Here is a 23,283-nt window from a genome sequence, read left to right as displayed (position 1 = left end):
TTCAGGCGTCAGCTGAGCTTTATTGGAGCTTTGTCAGCAGCAGCAGCAGCAGCAGAGCTGCCCCCCGGTCCCCTCCCATCCCCTCCCCGCCGTGGCAGGGGGACACGGTGTCACCAGGGATGGAGAGCATCTGGCAACAGTGCTCATTCTTCAAGGAGGTGTCCCAGGGAAGGATCCGACCCTGGTGGCCAGCAGCCCTCCTGTCCCTGTGGGTCCCCAGCGGGGCGATGCAGGCAGCTGCCCTTATCCTAAGCGCCCGGTTGCCCTCCCCTGCGTGCGGCTGCTCTCCGGGGCTGCCGCCTTGCCTGAGGTGGGAGTCAGAGAGCATGCCCTGGTGCGGGCTGCCGGCTCTCTGCTCCCTACCTGATTTACCTGTTCCTAATTGCGGGAAAGGCCAGCAGGAATTGCAGGCTGTGCTTTGCCAGCAACCGCCCGGGGGAAGGATCCCAGCGGCTTCTCCCCACCAGGCTTGGGCTGTGTCCAAAATGCACTTGGAAAGTGTTGAGACCATGGCAGAGGCTGGCAGGACCCGGCAGGGGCTGGCAGGGTGGCAGTGCCAGTCGAAGACCCCCTGTCCCCGCTGCTAGGACACACTGCAGTGCTTGCTGTTGCCCCGTGGCTTCACCGTCCTGCCCCCGGCCCTCCCCAGGGGTTCCCTGCCCAGGGAGCTCATCCCGGGCTTGGGGATGGGCTTCCCGAAGAAGAAGCCCTCTTCCTCCGAGTCCGAAGATGAAGAGCAGGTGGGACACCAGGAGTCATCCTCCTCCGTGATGTCCTGCAGGTCGACGTCCTCCGGCTGTGGGCTGTGTTGGGCAGGGGACGTGCCTGCTCGGAAGTGTGGGTTTCCATTGCCTGTGGGTGTTCGGGGGTCAGGGCCCCCCGAAACTGGGTGGCCCAAGGCTCCAGGCCCATTGGGACCCTCTGTGCTGGGCTGGAGGCCAGAGGGGTGGCCGGCTGGTGCTCCCAGCATCCCTGCATGCACAGCATCCCTGCTCCGCTCCTTAGTGGCTGCTCCATGGTCCTCCGGGCTCCTGAACGCTGGATGCACAGGGGCCTGATCCAGAAACGCCTCTGGAAGAAGGAAAGCAAGGGTGGGTGAGGAAGGGGAAGGCTGAGCCTGCCCTGCCACAGCCCGTTGTGCTGCCCCGGGGGGCAATGGAGGCTTGTACCAACCAAACCCCAGCTGCCAGCGCTGCTGGGGGCTCCTTGGGCTGCATCCATGCAATGTACCCCATGAAGTACCCAGGGGCTGAGCAGAGTCTGGTGTTGCTCCCCCTCCCCTCCCGCCACGTTGCAGGCAGAGCAGCAGGATCCCTACCGGCCCCTTCCACCCTCTGCCTGCACCCTCTGGCCACTGAGCTGCTGCCCGTCCCCGGTGCGGTCCTGCCGGCGGGGCCGGCTCGGGCGAGGGGCGTCGAGTCAGGGGACGGGGCCGAGGCAAAAGCCGAGTCGGAGGAGTCGGAGGCGGTGGAGGATGCATCCCGTCCCAGGCTGCAGGTCTCGGAGCAGAAAAGCCGGCCGCGGCGGGAAGTGAGGGGCTGCCCACGCAGCGGCTTTCGGCAGAGGCTGCAGCAGAAGCAGGCGGCTCGGGCATGCCAGTGGAGCCCTTGGTGGGTGGCCTCCTCGCTGTCAGCACCTGAGGGGCAACCGCGGGTGAACGGGGAGGCTCTTCCCACCGCCGTGTGCCAAAACCCGTCCTCCGCACCGAGCCGCGGGGCTCTGGCTCCGCAGCCCTCCCAGCCCACGTCCCGCCTGCACCCTGCCCCGGGCTTGGGGGCGGGGGGTGGGACGACGGGGGCCGTACCGATGGGGTCCCCGCAGGCCTGGCACGGCTCGGCGAAGAGGGTCTCGAAGCAGCCGCGGCAGCAGGGCCGGCCGCTCCTCATCACGTAGCGCTGCCCGCGCAGGGGCACATCGCACTCCAAGCAGCAGAAATGCTCCAGGTGCCAGCGCCGGCCCTCCGCCTCGATGCACTCCTCCATGAAGATCAGCTGGAGCAGGGAAAAGGAACCCATCCTCTAAGCACCCAGCTAGAAAACTCGTAGCCCAGAGGATGCTTTGCTGTGCCGAGGAGAGAGAAAGAGCCCCCGTGTCTTAACACAGGCATGGGGCGCTCTGCAAGGCTCAGGGAGGAATCACAGAATGGTGGGGTCGGAAGGGCCCTCTGGAGATCATCCCCTCCAAGCCCCTGCCAGAGCAGGGTCACCCACAGCAGGTGGCACAGGAACGCGTCCAGGCGGGGCTGGGATGTCTCCAGAGACGGAGACTCCCCCACCTCTCTGGGCAGCCTGTGCCAGGGCTCTGCCACCCTCAGGGTGAAGAAGTCCCTCCTCATGTTGAGATGGAACTTCCCATGGTCAAGTTTGTGCCCGTCACCCCTTGTCCTGTCCCTGGGCACCACTGAGAAGAGCCTGGCCCCATCCTCCTGACACCCCCCCTTTAAGTATTTGTAAGCATTGATAAGATCCCCCCTCAGTCATCTTTTTTCCAGACTAAAAAGACCCAAGTCCCTCAGCCTTTCAAACCTTTCCTCCTGTCCACCAGCGGCTCTTGCTGCGTTTGCAGCCCCTGGGCAATTTAACAACAGCAAAAGGGAGGTAAAAGCCCCTCCTCTGCCCGGCACCCACCTGGTCGCAGGAGGCACAGCGCGGTCGGAAGAGCTCGGCATGATGCCGACCGCAGTAGATCCTCCCGTCCTGCTGGAAGTAGATGAGGTCCACCAGGGGCTGGTGGCAGAGGTGGCAGGAGAAGCAGGACGGGTGCCAGAACTGGTCGCCAAGCCGGGATGCCGAAATCCCCGGGTCCCCTTTGTTCAGCCTCCTGCCGCACTGCAAGGCAGAGGGACGCGGGGTTTGGGGCCAGGCTGGCTTTTGGGGACGGGTCCCCGCTGGGGAACAGGTCCTGCCCAGTGCCGGCGGGGGGGAGGGCGATGCCTCACCTTCTTGCAGGGACAGCCATGGCAGGGACCTGGCACGGGACATGCCAGCCCCTGTCCCAGCGCCTCCCGTCTCCGTTGGGCGCTGAACGCACGTAGCTGCCTCCTCTCCTCCTCCGCGAGGTCGGGGCAGTACCGCTCCTGCATGGGGAGGCGGAGGTGAGGGGGAGCACGGTGGGTGAAGCCCAGGGTGGGCAGCACCCAGCAAATAGGCGTCTTACATCGCAGTCCTGAGGGGGCAGCTGCTGCAGGAGGGCTCTGGCGCGGAGTCGGATCCTGTCGGCGGCAGAGGCAGGCTGGGGCGAGCGGGTGCCAAAGCACACCGGGACCTTGGCATGTCGCGCGGGAGAGAGAAACACAAGCAGATTTTTAGGGGGATGAAGCTGCTTTGCTTGAGGCTGCTAAAATCATAGAATCATAGAATCGCCTAGGCTGGAAGGGACCCTTCAGATCATCCAGTCCAACCAAAACATGTGTTTCATCCCAGGGCGGCGGGTACCACCCGTGGATGGCACCCGCAAGGGCTGGGGGAGAGCGGGGAGCAAAGGGAGCCCTGGCAGAGTTGGGGTGCTGCCCACCTCGGGGGGAGTGGGGTCCGCGGGGGGCTCCGGGTACTCTTCCAGGGCACAGCCGGAGTCGCTGTCGGAGGAGGCCGGCGGGAGGCCGGTGGCGGTGCCGCAGGGGGGAGGCTCGTCTCGCTGGGGCCATGCGGGGCTCGGCAGGGACATGAGCTGGGAAGAGAGGAGCAGAGCTGGTGAGACCCTTGGCAAAGCGGGGAGCAGGGGTCCATCCCCAGGACACGTAACATCCCACCTGCCCAGTGCGGACATGTCTCCACGTGGCAGCAGGACAAGCAGCCCCTCGTCCCGGGGAGCGACCCCGCGGCAGGTCCCACAGGGACGATGCTCAGCAGCACCACGACCTCGAGAGCTTTGGCTGAACCACTGAAATCCAAGGGCTTTTGGGGGCTGCTCCTTTCTCTGCAAACCCACACTGAGGACATGGGTTCTTGGCAGGGCTGGAGTTTTATCTGCCGAGCAGGAGGCGCTGATGGGACGGGGATGGGGTGAACCCGGACAGGGAAGACCCTGGGTATCCGTGCTCAAGCCGGAATGGGTTTTGGGAAACAGCACCGGCCGTTCGCTCACCCACAGTGGGAGATTTTCCCTGGATGCCGCCAGTCCTTTGCTAATCCCTGCTCTAGTGGTCTATCCCCAAGCGGGGCAGGGGGAGGAGACCGAGGTCTAGCCCAATTCAGTGGAAAATAATTTATTCCCCTCGGGCTGCTATTGTTCTGCCCTGAGCGGCTGTTCCTGCCTGGGCAGCCGGCTCGCCCAGCCGCCACCACCTCGCCTGGCTAATGGTTACGCGGTGGAAACCCGTCCGGTCCCGTCCCCTCCTCCCCACGCGGCGCTTTTCACCGCTCGCTTCCTTCCTGGCTTGGCTTTCCAAAACAAAGGCGAGATGGCGATGTGGTGGCTCCTGGGGCTCCCTGGATGCCAGCCCAGAGCCCGACGCCCTCTGCCCGTGCTTCCTGCCCCTGCCTGGGGAGCGAGGGTGGGATGCGGGTGGGATGGAGCTGAGCCACTGCTCTGGGGGCAAGTCCCAGTGCTGCAACCAAACAGCCCCAGGACACCCCTGGATGCACCCCAGTGCCCGCTGTGGATTGATCAACTGCTCTGGAAAGTGTTTTATAGAGCAAGCGGCTTGGCAGGGGCTCAGGCTGAGGGTTGAGGGCTGGTAAAACCCCCAGGCCACGCACCTAGGTCCTCCTGCATCACTGCCACTGTGAGGACCAGTTCACTCCTCCGCACTGGGGTGGTATTTCTGCATGTCTGGTTTATCCCCCCCTGCCCCTGGTGTCAGGGCCATCCTGGGCAGCACCAGCAGCCGCAACCCCATGGCTCCCACTAAAGAGCTTCGACACCCCCAGCCCAGCCCCTGCCTCTGCTCCCAGTGCGCTCCTTCCACCACAGCATCCTGGGGTGCCGGGACGTTGCACCCACACACAGCCAGCTCTGGAGCTGGGAGCGGGTGGGATCAGCCCGGGCAGCTGAGATTTCCCTTCCATGCACCAGGGTTAATGATTAACGCTGCAGATTGGCTAATCAGTGGGATAAAGCAAAAGGGCTGCTTGCTCCTTCCTGGGGGCTTGGGATCTGCCAGCCCTGGGGTTAGTGCAGGAAGAATGCAAGGAGCTGGTTGTAAAGGGATTTCTAAAGCTGTGCTCAGCTCTGGGACCTGCATAGGGATGAACTCATCTGACCCGTTTCTGTGTATCTGCAGCCCAAAAAGGGTCCTGGCCTTGCTGACTTGGTGAAGGACCACTCTACCACTACCTCTGGTGTCAGGCCAGTAACCAGCCTCGGCTCTCCAGCTGCGCAGGAGGATCGTGTGTGTCCCTGGGGATGCTGAATGGTGACCTCCGTGGGCTCAGTGATGGGTCCCAGCCCTGCTGCTGCCTTGTCTGGGTAACACGTCTCTGCTTTTCCCTCTCCATGGGAGGCGGGGGGCAGTCCTGGGCTATGCTTGGCTTATTAAAGCCTCCAAGCTGCGTTTGCCTAATCTGTTAGGGCTTTGCTCTAATTAGACCCCTCCGATGCTCTGCGGACTCAGCAGAGCTGGTGGTGCCTGCGTGGCCCTGGCTCCGCGGCAGGGTGCACAGGGCACCTTGTCCCAGGACCATCGGCAGGGAGCCCAGTGGGGTGATGCTGGGGGAGAGCGGAGAGGGCAGGGCTCCGGGCTGCCGTGAATCCATGGGGCTGTGCTGGAGAGCCCAGCCCAGCCCGGTTTGATGTGATTATGCCGGCTGGCAGCCGTCTGGGCTGTAGACAAGTCCCTGTAATTAGCCCCAGACGGTGACAGTGTTATGCGCCTCCCATGCTAAGGAGCCAGGCAGCCCCAACAGGTCCGTCTCCTCTGCTCCCCATCCCTGTCCCCTCTTCCTTCCTGCCCTCCCTCACCGTCTCCAGGCAGTCCTGCTATTGCCTTTCCCTGCTGGCCTGCAAAAGGGATACAGGGATGCTCCAATGCCCCTGCCCTCAAAAATGGCGACAGGAGAGCCTGGACCAGGTGCCAGGAGGGCGCTCTGGGGAGCCGTTCCTCCCCGCCAGCGCAGACCCGAGCGCTGCTGGTGCGTCCCCAGAGAAGGGACGTGCGAGGGACCAGTCGGGCAGGCTGAATGCCACTGGCTGTCATTTGCCTTTGCTTTAAAAGCCTCCCGTCCTGCCCGTGGGAGCTCCTCCAGACTGTGATTGCTCATTTCCCCTGAGCTCTCCGAAAGATGGGCAACTCTCTCCATGCTCCCCTGCCCGCTCGCAGCCTTTTGGTGCTAGTATGGCTGCAAACAGCCACCCAGGCTCTGGTCCTGATGCTGGCACTGCCTGGCTCGGTAGCCCCAAAGGATCCCCCTTGCAGTTCTGAGCACGTTTCCCACAGTAGCTACAACACTTTGCGAAGCGGTCGCAGCTCCCTGGGTATGAGGGGCTAACATTCATGGAAATATTGATCTTATTTGGCTCCCCAGGAGCAGCCCCCGTCCCCAGCTGGCTGTGGGAGCGTGTGTGGGCTCCCAGCCCTCTCCTGCCAAGGTCACGCATTAACTTGCAGTGCAGCCACCCCGGCCCATTCGCATTCAGCGCAGCCTCCCTGTTCCCAGCGCAGCCAGGGGCTGATCTGCGTCTCTGCCACAGCCTTTGGTTTTATGAAGTCAGTTCTCCATGACAGGAGACCTGCTTTCAGACCCCTCCAGCCTGTTTTTCAGAAGCACCGAACACTCCCCAGCTCCACAACCCTGAGGAACCACAACAGCTCGCCATCACCAAAGAGACCAGATCCCTTTTTCAAGCGCCCAAAAAGCACTGGCAGCTTCCAGGGGCTTAGCTCTGTTGTTCACCACCTCACCCACAGGATAACCTGTTTTTGCTTGAGCTCCTGTCAACACAGCTGCAATGAAGGTACGTGGAAATAAAGATGCAGAGCAATAAAGATGCATCTCTTCTGGGGCGAGATAAGATGAGGTCTGGCAAGGCGAGCCGGAGCAGCTCGTCCTGCAATGCTGCCCAAGCTGGAGCCTGTCTCACGAAGGAGCCTGCGGTGGCTTTTGGACCTGTGATGGCATGAGGTGGCCGCTGGCTGGGTGCAGCCATGCCGTGGGCTAGCAGGGACAGGGGCAACACAGCCCCCGAGATGACTGGGGAGGGTCTTAGCATCCTGCTGTGCCATGTGGCACAATGTCCTCCATGTCACCACAGGGGAGCGTGGCCAACGCCGTGGCCTGTTTGCTCGCAGGGGGATGTGCGTGTTGCGAAGGGCTTTTCTTAGTGTGTTTTCCCCCATCCTGAGAGCACACGTGTGGCCGGCTGCCCTAGCTCGACAGGGAGCAGTAACCCATTAACCTGCCATAATTCAGCCATTTGTACATCCGTGGGTACAAACCGCGACCTGCCACCCCTCCTTTTCCCCCGCAGCCACCGGATTTCATCCCGGCACGTCAGGGTGTGATGGGGCCCAGTGCCTCCAGTGGAAAGCACCATCACCAACCCCAAAAACGCCCCGTTCCCGCCAAATCCTGGGTGGAGGAGGGATGGCGGAGTCAGAACCCCTTCCCGGAGACCCTCGTTGGTGGAGGGAATGGGGCGGCCCTGCCAGCCCCATGCCCGTGCACCTGCCTGCTCGGGAGGTGGCCGCACAGCCCGGGATGGCAGAGTCCGGCACGACGGAGCAGACGCTGTCTCCTGCTCCCAGGGGATGGTTTTCCCGAAAACAAAGACCGCGGGGGCAGCGATACCATTCTGCTTCCCCCTGTTTATTTCTCCCAGAGAACAACAGCCAAAACCACCCTCCCTCTCCCCGCCTTCGCCCCCCCTTCCCCTTCCAACAATTCCCGGACGGGACTCCCCGGTGCGCCCCCCCCCCCCTTCCCCCCCCCCACTCCGCTCCGAAGCGTCTCCTTCCCCCAGCTCAGCACGTTGCTGGGAGAACCGACCCCAGGAAAGGTTTCCAGCCTCACCTACCTGCCCGTTCCCCGCGCTCCGGTACCGGGGCTCCGCCGCTCCGGGCTCCGCCGCCCGCTCCAGCCCCGCTCCGGCCGCCGCCGTCCCGCCCCGCGCCGGAGGAGGCGAGGGAATGGAAGCTCGGCAGGGAAAACTTTGCAAAGCGAAAGGAAAACATCCAAGCTCAGTCAGGGAAACATTTTTTTTTTCCTCTCTCTTTCTATTTTTTTTTTTTTTTTTTAATCTGCCTGCCCAGGAAACTGGATCTGTGTCAGCCGGGGTCCTAATTACAGGCTTTTTAGCCTAAACCTACAGAGACAGCCAATGGCAGGGACTCCCAGCGGCAGGCAGGGAGGGGAAGAGCAAAGGATGGCGGGGGGGGGGGGGTGTACATTAACCCTACAGGGGAATGAGCTCTAGATGACATCTGTTTTTCTCCCTACCTCTCATTTTCCGAGTGTCCGCGCCCTTCCCTCCATCTGCGGCTCAGTTCACCCCAGGTTGCCGTTTTGATGGCTTTTATGAGCCGCGCGGTGATTTATTTTCCTACCTAGATCAGAAAGAGTCGAAGCTTCATGAAAGAGGGGAAGTGTCATTACACCCCAATTTAGAGGTGGAGAAACTTTGGCTGGGCTCTCACAAAGGAGTTAGCCAGAGGCAAGTCAGGATGTCCTAGTTTTCCTAAGCCCTGAACACCTGACGAGTCTCCTAAAAGTCATTTAAACCATCTTTGACTGCAGCAATTGCACTCGAGCAAGAGTCGGGGTAAAATTTATCAGAGCCTCCGACGCAAGGCAAAGCCTCTTTGTTGTATTTCTGTGTATTTCTCACATGCCAGAAGGTTTTCCTGCCTGCTGCTGTGACTTTGGGGATGGGCGCAGACACAGCATCCTCCCAAAAAGCCACATCTACAGGGACTGGACCAGACCTCTGCTGCCCACGTGATGGGGGCATCTCGCTGCCCAGGAGTTGCGTCTTGTTTTGGGGCTCCGTTGGGAGCCCCAAGGGATGCAGGTGTCTTCTGCATTATGTAGGTCCCTGAGACCAGGGTCAGGACTGCAATTTAGATCTGTAAATTGATGGTAATTTGTCAGAGGAGGTGGCCAGGCTCCTTGGAGAGCTGGTGGCACTGCTGGGAGAGGCCATGCAGGGGGGTGTTGGTGCACAGGTTATTGCCCTGCTCACTGGTGGTTTATATCTCTGCAAAATCACCTGGGCAGGGAAAAAAGCAGGAGGAAAAGGAGGAGAGGCAGGCGAGCATCTCCACAGGCTGCCGCTCTCCGTGTCCCCGCAGAGGGGTCCCCTCCAGGCTGTTGAATCAGCGCTGCAACTCCCCAGGGACCCTTTAAGGTCTCAGATCTGCACCGGGGAAGTAAATCCGCTGTTTGGCTTTGGTGGGAGGTTGGTCTCCACAGCTTTGTCTTGACGCGTTTGCTGCTATGGACTTTGTACCACCAGGTGGTGGTGGGCCCCCCCTCCTCTCCGCTGCCAGCTCCCAGCCCAGACTGTGAAGTGGCTGCTGCCTGCGCTCCACTGTCCCTCTGAATGGCAGAAAAATTAATGGGCAAAGTCCTCGTTAGGAGGCCGGCCGGGCACAGGGACTCAGACTCGACAGATGGGTCACTCGGGCTTTTCCGAGGTGGGACCAGCCCCCACCAAAGCTGCCGCCTTGGAAACGCCACGAGGTCCCCCACGGGCGCTGGGTGAGCGTGCACATGTGACGGGCAGGACGCTGGCCCGCCAGCTTCCCGCCTGCCAAAACACGGCGGAGCAACCAGTGAACGGCCGGCAGCGTCCCGGTGGAAAAGGCAGGGCTGCAGTCACACAACTCGGCGCTGGAGCAGACCGGGAGCGCTCACATGTCATGGCCGAGGAGCCGGTAGCCCCCATCGCCTCTCCGAAGCCCTGGCTGATGTCCAACAGCTCTGTGCCGTAACAGCGCGGGTGGGATAATAATCGCGGAGCGATTGCAATTGTAAAAATTGCGAGTGTAAAAATGACAATTGGAAAATCCGCAGCCCAGCCTGCCTCTCCTCCTGGCCTCCCTGTTGTCCTGCGGGCAGGGCAGGCCAGCCCCCCTGTGTGTCCCTGGCCAGGAAGCCGTGCTTCGTCCCATGGGTGTTATTAATTAGCACATCACATGCTCAGGGGTGCCAGGGCTGAGTCAGGACCCTGCACAGCCCCATCACAAGCATTCGGGCACCCATCGAGGTGGTCCGGGGCTGCAGCCGCCTGCGGGACCCCATCACCGAGCTGCCGTGACTGTGCTGTTTTAGTGCTCTGATACTGGTGGAACTGGGGTGGGCGGTACACGGGGATGCTGTGAATGGGGGCAGCTGGGTGCAGAGTCCCCCTCCACTGACCCCTCAGCACCCTCCCCTGCCCCAGACCCCTCCCCTATCACCCTCCTCTGACTCCCCCCAGCACCTACTCCTGCCTCAGACCCCCCCAGTCCCCCTCCACTGACCCCCCTAGAGCATCCCCTTGCCCCAGACCCCCCCAGTCCCCCTCCACTGACCCCCCTAGAGCATCCCCTTGCCCCAGACTCCCCCAATCCCCCTCCACTGACCCCCCTAGAGCATCCCCTTGCCCCAGACTCCCCCAATCCCCTTCCAGTGATGCCGCAGACCCCCCCAGTCCCCCTCCACTGACCCCCCTAGAGCATCCCCTTGCCCCAGACCCCCCCAGTCCCCCTCCACTGACCCCCCTAGAGCATCCCCTTGCCCCAGACTCCCCCAATCCCCTTCCAGTGATGCCGCAGACACCCCCAGTCCCCCTTCACTGACCCCCCTACAGCATCCCCCAACCCAAGCCCCCCCAAATCCCTTTCCAGTGATCCCCCTAGAACATCCCCTTGCCCCAGACCCTCCCAATCCCCCTCCACTGATGCCCCAGACCCCCCCAGTCCCCCCCAGTTCCCCTTCACTGACACCCCTACAGCATCCCCCAACCCTACCCCCCCAAATCCCCTTCCAATGATCCCCCTAGAGCATCCCCCAGCCCCAGACCCCCCCAAATCCCCCTACGCTGAACCCCCTACAGCATCCCCCAACCCGACCCCCCCCCAATCCCTTTCCAATGATCCCCTTAGAACATGCCCTTGCCCAAGACCCCCCCAGTCCCCCTCCGCTTGTGACCCGGAACCCCAAATACCCTTCCAATGACCCCCCTAGAGCATCCCCTACCCCCAGACACCCCCCAACCCCCTCCACTGACCCCCCCGATAGAACCTTCTGCCCCTCAGCCCCCACTGCCCCAGGACACCCGACCCCCCCGCTGCCCCCCAAACTCTCCCAGTGCATCCCCTGGCCCCGCTACGCTCCCGCCATGGCCCCGCCCATAGCCCCGCCCCCTCCCCGGCCACGCCCCCGGCGGCCGCGGCGCCGCGGGCCCGGCGCGCCCCCTGGCGGCCGCGCTGCCGCCCGTCCGGGTCCTCCCAGCCCGCGACGCTCTAGGCGGCGGCCGGCGAACTCGCTGCTCCCGGCGGGCCCGGGCCGGGCTGGGGGGACGCGGCGCTGGCGGGGCCCGTCCCGCACCCGGTCCCCGAGCCCCAGCCCGAGCCCGGACCCGGCAGGCCGGGCGGGGGACGGGCCGGGCCGGGGGCCGGCCGGTAGCGGGGGCCCGGGCCTCGGTTCCCGGACGGCGGAGCCGGGCAGCGCCTCAGGTACAGACCCGCGGCCCGGGCCTTCCCTCAGCACCGGCACCGCGCCTCGGCCCGGGGCCGCCTGCATTGGCCCCTGCCTCCTTTCCGACCCCTTGTCCCCTCTCCCCGGTGTCCTCTCGCACCCCCTCCGCACTACCCGGTGTCCCCTCGCGTCCCCTTCCCCGTTACCCCCCCCATTCCCCATGCCCCCCGTCCCCAAGGGTTGTGCAGGCCCCTTCCTCCTCCCTCCAGCCCTTCCTCCCTGCCAGCAGCCCCTTCCTCCTCCCTCCATCCCCTTCTCCTTGCCAGCAGCCCCTCTTGCCCCCGGCAGTGCCCCCCTGCACCCCCTCTCCTCTCTCCCATGCTGGTGGTGGTGGGGGGGTGTCCGGTGGGTCCGTTGCTGTCTGTCACGAGTGGGTTCGTGTGGGGCCATGTGCGTTTCCACGCAAGGTGTCCATGTGCGGGGCCATCAGGGTGGATCCCGGTGGTGTTGGGGTGCCCTGGTCCTTTGGGTGGTCCCCCGTGTTCAGTGCCGGGTTTAGAAGGATCGCTTGGAGCATGGAGGCATGAAGCGTGTTCTGCAGGTTGGGGGGTACGGATGGAGCCTCTGTGGGAACAAGAGGGTTTGGGAGGAGAGCGAACGACCTAGGAAGGGTGAGCTGTGGCCTGGAGACAGGACCAAGAAGGGCTGCGAAGGTTTGAGGAGGATTTAGGTTTGGGTCCTGGGAGGTGGAGGGACTGGGGGGGAGGATGGGGCTGCTGGTCTTAGGAGGCACGTGCTCTTGCACGGACTATTGGAGCATTTGGTTCAACTAGTTAGAGCTCTAAACTAGCAAACTGATGTTGGAAAGGTGCGTGTCGAAAGCGCTGAGTAAAGACCAAAGTCTTGAGAGTCTCAGTGTCTGCATGAAAGTGATGCCACTAAAATATTCAACAGCAAGGAGTGGCGGGAAACCCGCGGGAGTTTTCAGGGATCTCACAATGGTTTTTTTCTTGTTTGTTCAGTTCTGACCATAATAGCTGTTCAGGATAGGCGACAGCACTTCAACCTAACCCCCTGCAGGTTAGACAGAAGCGGGTGGAGGGAGCACCAGCGGGAGAGAGGAGTAAAGAAGAAAGAGGGGACAAAGGTAACATGTTTTCTACAAGTTGTTTTTTTTTTTTTTACTGAGGGAATTGATGAGATGGGAGTGGGAGGGCAGAGACACTAGAGGACAAGGCCCCTAGTGACCAGATTAGATGAAGCAAAGAGGGATCTGTTGCTAAATTATTGATTAAAGCCTGTAAGGTCAGAGGGAGTAAATCCATACTGAGTCTAGAAAAACAAATAGGATGGCTCGAGCAGGATGCGGTGTTGAACAGGGAGCGTGTTGCGTTATTACCGTTAGGGGTGAGGGGTATGTGCAGGAGATCAGGCAGCAGCCGACTTGATTTGCGCCCGAGCTCCTTCAGCTTGCTCAAAAGGAAGCCTTCCTTTTCAGTAGAATTTTGCAGGGTTAGGACGTGGTAGGGAATTCTGCAGGGGCCAAAGCTAAGACGTGGGATTGCAGTGGAAGGTGATTTATGTTCTGTTTTGATGTAAAAAATAAAATGGGACCCCTTGGTCAGCTCACCGCTGGCTCTTCCTCCTCTCTCTGCACCGTGAAGGAGCCTGAGGGCATCTGTGCAACGTGGTTTTGCACAGAGATGCAACTCCGTGATTCATTGTTTAATTTGGAGCGACTGGTGAGGCAGATTCTGGCATGGCAGAGTGAGAGGTTTCCAATAGCCTTTTCATTTTATTTACTGCTTTAGTGCCAGGCTGGTTATCCATATGGCATTATTCTGTCACGCCTCAGATGGAGAGATTGTTAGCTGTTCTTGCCAAATAAAACATGGCACCCTCTCTTGTTGTCTGCTGCTGAATCCCCTGCCCTAGAGTGGATGTTGGAGCCCTTTAGGTTCGCATCAAAGATAGCAGTATTTCTCACTACTAGGCACGTGCAACTCCTGCCTGCTTGGTGCTTGCGTTTGCTCGCTGTTGTCAGATAGTGGAGTTTTTGTGTTTTCTGGCATTTGTTACTTTTCCTAGTCCAAAGTAGAACAGCTGTTGTGTTCACTTGCTTTAAAGGGTGCTGGTTCTCTGACCCTTGAGGACCTTCCATGGAATGAAGGTACCTTCGCGTTCCTAAGCAGCAGATGCCTGTGATTCCTCGTATCCTCGCTGCCCTCAGCCATTCAGTATTACTGGTGTGTTTTATTCGCACTACAGGAGCTCTGATAAACTCTGCTTCTGTGTAGGATCCCAAGCCCAAGAAGTAAAATGTCTCTTACTTTTAGTTTTGTTTTAGCTGTAGACTGTCTATTTTTACAGAAATTACAGGAGTGATCTGTGCAGAATTATTTTCTATATTCCTTTAAATGCAGGTAGTTGATTTAAAAAAAAATAATGCGCCTGCGTTCCTTGTGATGTTTGAAGGGAACTTTGGTCACACACCCCCCTTCCTCCTCCTGCTTTTTAATCTCCTCTGGTTTTTAACTTTGTTTAATTGTATTCTCTTTTTCAGGTGGAAGATGGGACCGTTTCCCTTGTGTTTTAGGTGACTCTGACACCTGGTTACCATGAAGTCCCGAAGGAGGTAGAGGGACAGTAGTGGGAATTTCTTCTCACTCCTCCAAAAAAATCCAACAATTGCCTAATGGTAAGAAAGCTGGTTTTTTTTCATTAGCCTTATATTGTACGGTGTCCATTAATCAAGGAACACATTGAAGAATTTGAGGTCCAAACCCACTGGGCCACGTGCAATGGGATCAAAGTGGATACAGGCTGTAAATGCTGATTGTTTGGAGAGGACAGGAGTAATTGGTTTGAAAATATGATTGTCCACTGTTTTGTGTCCTGTCCCCAGGGATTACCTCTTATCCTGACGTCATGGGGAGCTGCTGCAGTTGTCTGTGCAGAGACAACATCCCAGACAACCATCCCACCAAATTTAAGGTAAGTATTGCACTGTCATCCCCATCAGAGAGTCTGTGACAGCACCGACTACTAGCAAAGCCCAACATGGGTTGGACTCCAGGCACAAAAGGAAAGAAAACCTCTGCTCTTGCAGAGAAGTCTTTCACTTGATGAGATTTGTAATTGTGTTACTGGTTTGCTTTGGTTTTGTTTTTAGTTTTTTTCCCCGCTTTCCTTAAGCAACCTCTGCTGCAAATATGTTTGTATTTGCAGTAGAAATTGCCTCTGCACTGAGATTTAGCCTGAGCAAGGAAATGGGGAACTGGAGAGAAGCCTTTTATTGCTCAGGGCTGCGTTCCAGCGTCTGTGCTGAGACACATCAGCTGAACTGCCAAGCACACAGTCTCCAGGGCTGCCGGCTTGGCGCCTTCTGCCAGCGATGAATTCATGCTCTCAGCAGAGAAAAAGGCATCTCAGTAAATGAAGGGGGAATCCACAGGAATTACAGTATCTTCGTGGGTGGGCTTTTTTTGTGATACCAATGCTCTGAGTTTTCTGATGTGAGCTCTGTGGCCTCTGCAGGTAACGAACGTGGATGATGAAGGTAACGAGCTGGGATCTGGGATTATGGAGCTGACACAGACGGAGCTCATCTTGCACACTCACAAGCGAGATGCTGTCAGGTGGCCCTACCTCTGCTTGCGCCGCTATGGCTATGACTCCAACCTCTTCTCCTTCGAGAGCGGTCGTCGCTGCCAGACGGGGCAGGGTGAGTGTGGAGGTTTCTGGAGTGAGGAACACAGAGGTTTCTGTTCCCAGGCAGCCAGAGTGAGCTGATGCTTGTATCTTCCCAAATTCCTGCATCTAATGAATCAACAGGTTCTTTTGCAGCCTCTGTTCCCCCAGAATACCAGAGTGTACATGCACGTATAGTTAATACTCCTGATTAAAACACTAATGAGAACAACACTGTGGCTCAGGACCTGGGCATAAATCTAGCACTCATTTTGCTACTGCATCGGTGCTCCTGGGGTAGTTGGTGAAGCAGCCTTGAGCACTGGACGGGGTGTATTTAATGTCAGAGAGGATGTTAGTTACGCTGTCAGCTCTGTGCTTTGGTACCAAACGATGCACAGCTGTGGTAGGAGGCGTTGCTGGGCTTCTTTCCTTAGGAGCTAGAAAGCGCTTTTTTGCAAGACTGAAGCTTTGTTAAGCATCTTTTAAATCCGGGGATAAAGCAAAAGGGCATCACCTGCACCTTTCTGCAGGTCCCTCTTAGGGTTCGCTTATTCCACAGAGCTGCCAAATGCACGTCAGTAGCAATAGTTGTCTGAGTACATTTTGTTTTTCTCGGTGCGTTCTCTCTGCCTTGGTTAGTGCTAAGTTCTACTTAATGCTTTGCATTTTGTCTCTGGCAGCGCTTTGTAACATAGAGGGAAAGGAGTCTTACGTTTTACTGATTTTATGCACGGGGATGCTGTGCATAGAGAAGGGAAGTGAGTCACCCAGGAGCACATGCCAAGTCATCAGTGACGCTGGGAATAGACTCCGATATTACAATGGTGCCTGTTAGTTCCTTTACCAGTCTGTCTCTCTTGCTTTTAAAAAGCTGAACGTTTTCTTGGCATCTGCATCTCTGGGAAAGAAAAGTTTGTTTCCTCGTTCTATTAATGTGTTTGTAAACTCCTCCTTATCCAGAAGGACTCCACATGGCTGTTCGGTGTCTGTGTAAAGCACTGCGCAAATCTGTAGTGCCGTATGCTCCTTTTTAATATTTATGTGAGTGGGGTTTTCCTCTCCTGGAGTCATGTGCTTATCAGTTGCCAGCGATGGGATTTGCTTGTCTTCAGTTTCTGTTTTGCCTCTTGCAGGATGCCGATCAGTGATCAAAATTCTGCCCTGCGTGTGTTTTGGTTTTGTTTACGTCCAGGTAGTGGTGATAAAGCGGAGCTGTTTGCTTTTCATATATTACAAAATTTTGGGCAGACACATACTTACTCATCAGTCTTGAAGCAGACAGAAGTGGGGGTGATGTGTTTTGATGAGTTTTCTCCTTTCCTTGTAGGATTTATTCGGCTTAGTTAATTTTATTTGGAGGAGTCCTTCCTGGTGCTGCTCCACACCTTATATAACGCAGATATAGCTATTTTTTTTGGCCAGAATTTTTAAAACGTTATTCTTTGGGGTAGCTGCTGTTGTTGCCATGCCGTTTTCGTTGCTATGGCTTTTGTGCGTGTGTGTGTGCGTGCCAGCTTGGGATTGGTTAGCTCTGCACACACCGGCTCTGCTTTGGGCTGCTCATTTGGGGAGACACGGTTTAATTCTGTACAATTTTTGAAATATGACGTTCTTGTGCGCGTTCCACAGGGCCCAGTTCAGCTTCCAGCAGTCAATGGATAGACTTTCCCCTGGTAATGAGAACTGGACTGGGTGCCAAGTGAGTTAAAAGAGAAGTTTAGAGATGAAACGAGACCGGTTAGCCTGTCCCTTTCACATCTCTGCTCGTGTGGGATTGATCGTCTTAAGATAACTGGGGTGCTCACTGTTTTTCTTGTGATAATGCACCATTTGGTCAGATGGCAGTCATGGCATTGCGTTTCTATCGATGCAATAACCCATAGAGTTCTTGGTTGTTGTCCTCTGGCTGTGGGTCGATTGTGTTAAACAGAGCAAAAGAAATCAGAATTGCCTGTTCATTTAGAGCTGGGAATTACATGTACTCTTATTAAAGCAGGGTCGCTTTCTTGCTTTTCTGACCCTCCTCTTTATTGCCGTGCAGGGATTTTTGCCTTCAAGTGTTCCAGAGCAGAGGAGATCTTTAACCTCCTCCAGGACCTGATGCAGTGTAACAGTATCAACATAGTGGAAGAGCCTGTTGTCATCACCAGGAACAGTCACCCCACGGAGCGGGAGCTCTCCCGGACCCCCCAGGCACCCAACAGTAAGGCTCCTTCTTGGGGAGAAACAGGGGAACACAGAGACGTGGACAATATCTGTGATTGCTCAGGTGAAACCGCCCTTTCCAGCCCATGGATCTCCCCCATGCGCTGCCTCGCTGCTGACTTGTTTATTTATGTCCACATGTGCCCCGTGCAGCGTGTTTATTTTAAGGCCCCACTTGTCTGCGATGTGCTGTTTTGTTTCCAAGGGAACAGCAACAAAAAGCCCTTCAAATAGTCAACGGAGTTGTCACCCTTCAGTGGGTTTTCATCTGGACTGCTGCCAAGTGGCCTTTTTTAAGTCGCACCTACAAGGATCAGGCGGTTCCTAGAGGAAACCGTATCTGGAAGAATTCGTGTTTGCTCAATTCCTGTCTCCTTTAGGAGTGACTTAAATAGACATAAATAAGCGGACCTAGCCCTTGTATTTATCCTTACCTCATCATAGGGATCTTTCCCAGACGGGCTGATTCTGACGTACACGGTGCGGTTAAGAGGTCAGTGTACTGTGAAAACGAAGTCAACCCTATTTTGTACCAAACCAAAGCTCTAATACGTCTCTGTCCTGATTCTTTCCCAGGTCTGGGGTACACTGTCCCAGGATTTCCCAACGGATTTCACAGCTTCCCTGGAGAAACCCTATCATACTCCACAGCCCGCCACCCCTCCGTGAGCAGCCTGAGGCATTCCTCTGTGGGCGAAGACTCTACTCATGCCCTTATTGGGCCTGATGAGCAGGTAAACCTGGAAGTCCTGAATTCCGCTGTTCGGAAGCAGTGACCAAGCAGCTTGTTTTGCGAGCAGTCCTGTGCTGTTCTAGGTTTCTCTTACTCCAGCACGGCTCAGGGCATCCTCATACCTTGTCATCCTTTTTTTCTCTTTTGCTTCATTTTACTCTTGGAGACTTCTGCTCTCTGCCACTTCACTAGAACAGATGCTCTATTAAGGTTGTCTGAGTTGGCTTCCTTGATCTACGAGTATTTGCGTGGCAATTATTTAACAGCAGCACTTAGCTTGTGAGCCCAAGTCACGTTGCCTTATCTGTCAGCTATTGCTGCCACCCCTAAACTGATGTTCAGCGGCATACACAAGTTCAAACAATTTTTTTTTTTTTTGATGTTCAGCTCCTTGTTCTCAGTTTTAGAATTTAAGACTTTTCCCTACTAAATTCAGCTTCTCAACCATTACCAGAGAAGCCCAGGTAGGTGTGAGTACTGCAATATCGCCAGTGTAAGCTGCTTGACGAACTACTTTGCAAGTAGCTTTGCTTTTTGTTCTGTGCCATGTGCATCGAGTGTGAAATAGATGATGTGTATCTTCTGCAGTTGGACTCCTTTTTCTCTCTCCTTCAGCCCACAAATCAGAAATGGCTTTTGTGTTTTGCTTCCCAAAATCTTTTCAACTTTGGAAATTCTTTCATCTCCTCCTGCTTGATCAGCCACTGACAATTTTTCCGTTCCTGTTGGTTTCTCAGCTGCTGACAGCTGCTTTGCTCTTGTCTCTTCTCCTTTCACTGTCCCTCTGCTTCTCTCCTTGCAGTCCCACACCTACGTCAACACGGCCAATGGTGATCAGGAGCTGAGGGGCCGACATTGTATGCACTCCTTGCCTGAAGTCCACCCTCCTTTCCCCCATAGGAACCACAGCTGCTCCCTCGAAGACCGCAATCCCCAGGTCTTTCTACAGCCAGGGGAGGTTAAGTTCGTGTTAGGTCCCGCGCCCAACTACAGACGCATCTGTCGGCACCACCGGGAGTGCAGGACACACTTCTGCCCCCCCAACAACAACAACAACGAGTGTGAGGAGGAATGCCCTTCACCCCAGTGCGTCTATGAGAACGTCAACGGCTTGCTGCCCCCCAGCACCTCCTCTCTCTGCCGAGGCGGGCGCTTGAAACTCACCCGGGAGGACACAGGCCTATCTGGCTGCTCCCATCGCAGAACGGCGTTGCTGCACTATGAGAACTTGCCGTCGCTGCCCCCGGTGTGGGAGTGCCAGCCGCTCCGGCGGGGCGAGGAGGACGCGGGCGCCGGGGATGTGCTGACACCTTCCCCCAACGGTTACTCCGAGGCTGGTGAAGAAGATCCCCTGCAGAACTACATGAACTCGGAGAACACCGCACTGCACGGGGGCAGCAGCCAGCGGCGCAGTGGCTTCCTGCCAAGGGCTCGTCGTGCCTGCATGCCCAGCGTCTTCAGCTTCGACTTCCCTCGGCCCTGTCCGGAGCAGCCGCGGCAGCTCAACTACATCCAGGTGGAGCTGGAGGCTGAGCCGTGCAAGGGACATCAGAACCCACCGGTCCCCCGTGTCCCACCTCCTGCCACCCACGAAGCCCGCCGGACGGACTCCTACGCGGTCATTGACCTAAAAAAGACAGCGGCCATGTCCAGTTTGCAAAGGGCCCTGCCGAGAGATGATGGGACTTCGCGGAAAACTCGACATAACAGCACTGACCTGCCTCTGTAAGGGGGAACGCGAAGTGCAAGCACTGTGTCATGGCTTCGATACCTGCCCTTCAGTGTGTTGCCCGGTGTGACTTCCATTTGCCATTGCCTTCTGCTTCCCTGTTTGCCCCGTTACCTGGTGTCATGGGGTGGCTCCTACAGCTGATGTTAAGGCTAGTCTGTCTGTCTGTCTTCCCCTCTCCGTCTCTCCTGTGTAGTTCATTTTTAAAGCCATTTCGGATATTTGATGACACTGTTTGAAGGTTAAATTTCTGGTGAAATGGGCAGAAGGTGCCAGCAAGAGTACCGGCACTGTGTGGATACAGCCTCAGATCGCGTTAGCTCTCCTGGTCGCCTGGCAGCTCCGCCAGCAGTGCCAACAGCCTGGCTGCAGAGGCAGGGCAGTAGCATGGTGGAGGCATGTTTCCAAAAGTGAGTTGCTTTAGGAGCTCCACTGCAAATCAAGCCCGTTCCCATGGATTTCATGCCTTGTGACTCCAGGCAAGCCCTGCAGCCAGGCCACTCCAAAGTCGGGTTTTGCCTTGGGGTTTCGCTGATCCCTGATGACGTAGGAACTCATGCTGCGGTCTTTCCCCCCTCAACCTGTTCCTTTCTCCTATTTTCTTGAAGCTTGTAGAAGCTTTTTATACTTCTGTCCCTTTCTCAGATTTGATTTAAATTGGGCAAGCCTAGAAATTAATAGAGGAGGACGGACAGCCATGGGCACGGACACTGTGATCACATAAACCTTATTTCCTGAAGAGACCCCACTTGAAAAGAGGAGGGGAAGACCGCAACTATGAGAGAGATGTGAGGTTTGATATAGAAAACTTCAATTGTACCGTATCCTGTTTTGATTTTTAAGGGTTCTTTTTGGTGGCTGTTCAGAAGTGCTGTTGATTTATTTATTTGTTTACTTATTTATTTATTAAATGTTCTTTTGCATCCCAGTGGTAATTGCCAAAACCGGTGCCAATATGAAACGTGTACTGGCTGTGGCTCACTCCTCCGGTCTGGGGGACAGATCTCGGAAGAGGTTGGTGGCTTTGCTGAGCTGCAGCTGGGGAAAAGAGCAGCTGCGAATCAAAAATTTTTTTAACTGGGACTGTCAGAGGGTGGGTGGGAAATGGTACGGGAGACGTGGGAGTGGGAGCAGAGCTGCCAGGCAGCCGAGCTTGGAGTCGTATCAAAGTCGTTGCCTACACCCACGTGCCTGGCTGGATCCATGAGAAATATTTGATCAGTGTTTTGAGTGAATGTACAGTTTGTTTCCTACAACTACGGACTTGGAAGGGCTAAACTTCGGCTCTCGGGTAAATTCGTGGCCTTTGATGTGGATTTTTCTCTTGATACCAGGGTTGAGTCTAAGCGGAGCTGTCAGGCCTCTGTGTGAGGTCCTGCGTAGGGTCTCTGCTCCTCTTCCCTTGCAGGATGTTCCACCGCCCCTCTCCGCATGGTGACACGCTGCAGCTTTATCCCTCCCTGGATTACTCTTTGCCATTACAAGCTGTTTCAGTGAGACAGAAGTGCTCTGGGTTACTCCGGAATCCCACCTTTTTGCTCTCTATTCTTCATCTTCCTCCCTGGGATAGGAGTTGAGAGATCCAGTGCTCTGCGAGGTATCCTGCTGCCTGCAGAAACGTTGCCAAACCCCGGTGTGTTCTCCTTGTCCCTAATGTTTCCGATGTCGAAGTCGGCGAGCCTCCGGCGTGAAAGAGGAGAGAACCCGATTGTCCAGCTACACCCGGCTTCTGAGGTCCAGAAACTTGATTTCCAGATTTTTGAAGTTCAGCCTTTTTATTGTTGGTGCTGTAATGTCATATTGAAATGTGACCCTTTTGGGAGCAAGGACATGTGCCATGCAGTTCACAAAAAGTGATAAACGTATGAGTAATGCCGTGCTTGTGTCGGCACAACATGGATTTCTTTGCCTGCTGTTGCACTATAAATTCAAAGTCCACCACATGCTTAAATTCACTGGTTTTTCCTTTTTTGTCTTTTTTTAAGAAGTCCTTGTGCTTGTCTTCCATTCTTTTCTCCACCCCAACCCTTGTGTGATGCATAACTGGAAGGAAACCCAAGTAATATATTTTTATATGTGTACCAAATGACTTTATTTGAAGGAAAAAAAAAATAGACAAGTAATGTATCCCCCTAAATCTAGCTTTCATTTAGGGAAGTGAGAGAAAAAATTGTTTATATATATATATATAAAAGTTAACTGCGTTAAGCTTTAAATAAACTATTTAAATAAAGAGTTTCTAAGCTGTAAGTGTCACCCTCCGGGACAGCCCTAGCAGCTCCCATGTGGCAGCACAGGGCAGGGAACCTCTGTATGACCCTGCTGTTCCACTGCCTGAGCTGAGAAATGCAAAATACTTATTCCCCTCTTCCCCCTAGAAAGGGGAAAAAGGATGAAATGTTTCCTGTTTCTCTGGAGGAGGATGTCAGGGCCCTTTCCCACCTGCACGGAAGGTTTGCAGGTTGGTTAAATGCCAGGGAAGGTGCCGTCAGGTGGCAGCTTGTGTCTTGGGAGAGAGCAGTCGAGACCTGGGGCTGCTTCTTGGGTGCTCCCTGTGGCCACCAGCCCGACTGCGTGTCTCCGCCGGGTGGGACAAGGCTGGTGCGAGGGTCCGTAGGTGTTGTGAGCTCCAGGGAGCGGGGAAAGCACAGTGGTGCTGGTGGTCCCTCGGAAAGGCTGGGATACCAGCAAGCCCCGGCTGCGATCCCATTTAGGTCGCTCTAAATTAGCTTTGCTGTGGGAAAGCTGGCTTTGAGCTTTTGAACTGCTGACTTTCGTGTGCTCCAGACAAACTGGGTTGTCCGATTTGTGCCTCCGTTTCCACTTCGGCGAATCTGATGCTCTGCAACCTCCTAAGGACACTGAAAGCAGCAGTGACAAGGAGATCGCTGTGTGTGCACATAGCAGAGATGTTATCGCTGTTCCCCGACAGCATCCCGTACCCATTTATAGTGGAGGATGCCGCACCTATTCGAAAAAAGGATAAAAAGGATTTCCTTGATCTTAAAGATGAGAAAACATACAGCTGATGCTGGCTGCATCTGCTGCTTTGGGTGCACAGTGATCTGGCGGGCGCCTTGCTTCACCGTCCTCTGCTTTTCGTCCCGTTGTGTCCTCCCCAGTGGCTGTGGGCCGGGGAGCGGTGCTGCTGGCTCAGCAGTCTTGGCTCCGGCAGTATCACAAGCTCCCTGGAAAGCTTTGGGAATGAAAAGCTGGTCACAGCTCATTGTTTGCAGTGGGTTTGTTTGATGTTGAAGCAGTTAAATGGGAAACGCCGTGCAGGCAGCCAGGAAACCAGTTGTCATTTATGGCTTTCAGGGTGCGCATTGGGTTTGTGTCCCAGTGATTTTCTCGCTTTATTGCTTTTC

The 23,283-nt window shown here is 56.3% G+C and overlaps 2 protein-coding genes across 5 annotated transcripts; one reads left to right on the top strand and one right to left on the bottom strand.

Moving 5' to 3' along the window:
* Positions 1-94: 94 nt before the first annotated feature.
* On the bottom strand, positions 95-8,232 carry PRICKLE4 (prickle planar cell polarity protein 4). Of its 2 annotated transcripts, none has more exons than XM_054180999.1 (8): positions 7,947-8,232; positions 3,514-3,666; positions 3,157-3,264; positions 2,939-3,076; positions 2,628-2,828; positions 1,805-1,991; positions 1,319-1,636; positions 95-1,071 (listed from the first exon to the last, which is right to left on the bottom strand). In XM_054180999.1, exons 2-8 carry the CDS (start codon positions 3,661-3,663, stop codon positions 584-586), a joined length of 1,590 nt encoding a protein of 529 aa, XP_054036974.1. In that variant the 5' UTR covers positions 3,664-3,666; positions 7,947-8,232; the 3' UTR covers positions 95-583. The 2 variants fall into 2 exon arrangements, with proteins under 2 accessions (XP_054036974.1, XP_054036973.1); XM_054180998.1 differs by having other exon boundaries at positions 7,951-8,232.
* Positions 8,233-11,434: 3,202 nt separating this feature from the next.
* Positions 11,435-21,870, top strand: FRS3 (fibroblast growth factor receptor substrate 3). 3 transcript variants are annotated; one of them, XM_054181329.1, is made up of 8 exons: positions 11,435-11,593; positions 12,578-12,702; positions 14,119-14,253; positions 14,461-14,549; positions 15,093-15,279; positions 17,290-17,451; positions 18,030-18,187; positions 18,989-21,870. In XM_054181329.1, exons 4-8 carry the CDS (start codon positions 14,484-14,486, stop codon positions 19,913-19,915), a joined length of 1,500 nt encoding a protein of 499 aa, XP_054037304.1. In that variant the 5' UTR covers positions 11,435-11,593; positions 12,578-12,702; positions 14,119-14,253; positions 14,461-14,483; the 3' UTR covers positions 19,916-21,870. The 3 variants fall into 3 exon arrangements, with proteins under 3 accessions (XP_054037304.1, XP_054037305.1, XP_054037307.1); XM_054181330.1 differs by lacking the exon at positions 12,578-12,702 and having other exon boundaries at positions 11,437-11,593; XM_054181332.1 differs by lacking the exons at positions 11,435-11,593; positions 12,578-12,702 and adding an exon at positions 13,668-13,801.
* The last annotated feature ends 1,413 nt before the right edge of the window (positions 21,871-23,283 follow it).

This window comes from Rissa tridactyla, chromosome 21, assembly GCF_028500815.1.
Source record: "Rissa tridactyla isolate bRisTri1 chromosome 21, bRisTri1.patW.cur.20221130, whole genome shotgun sequence".
NCBI classification, from domain to species: Eukaryota; Metazoa; Chordata; class Aves; order Charadriiformes; family Laridae; genus Rissa; species Rissa tridactyla.
Note: the sequence above shows the minus strand (reverse complement) of the source record. Positions and strands in the feature narration are given on the sequence as shown.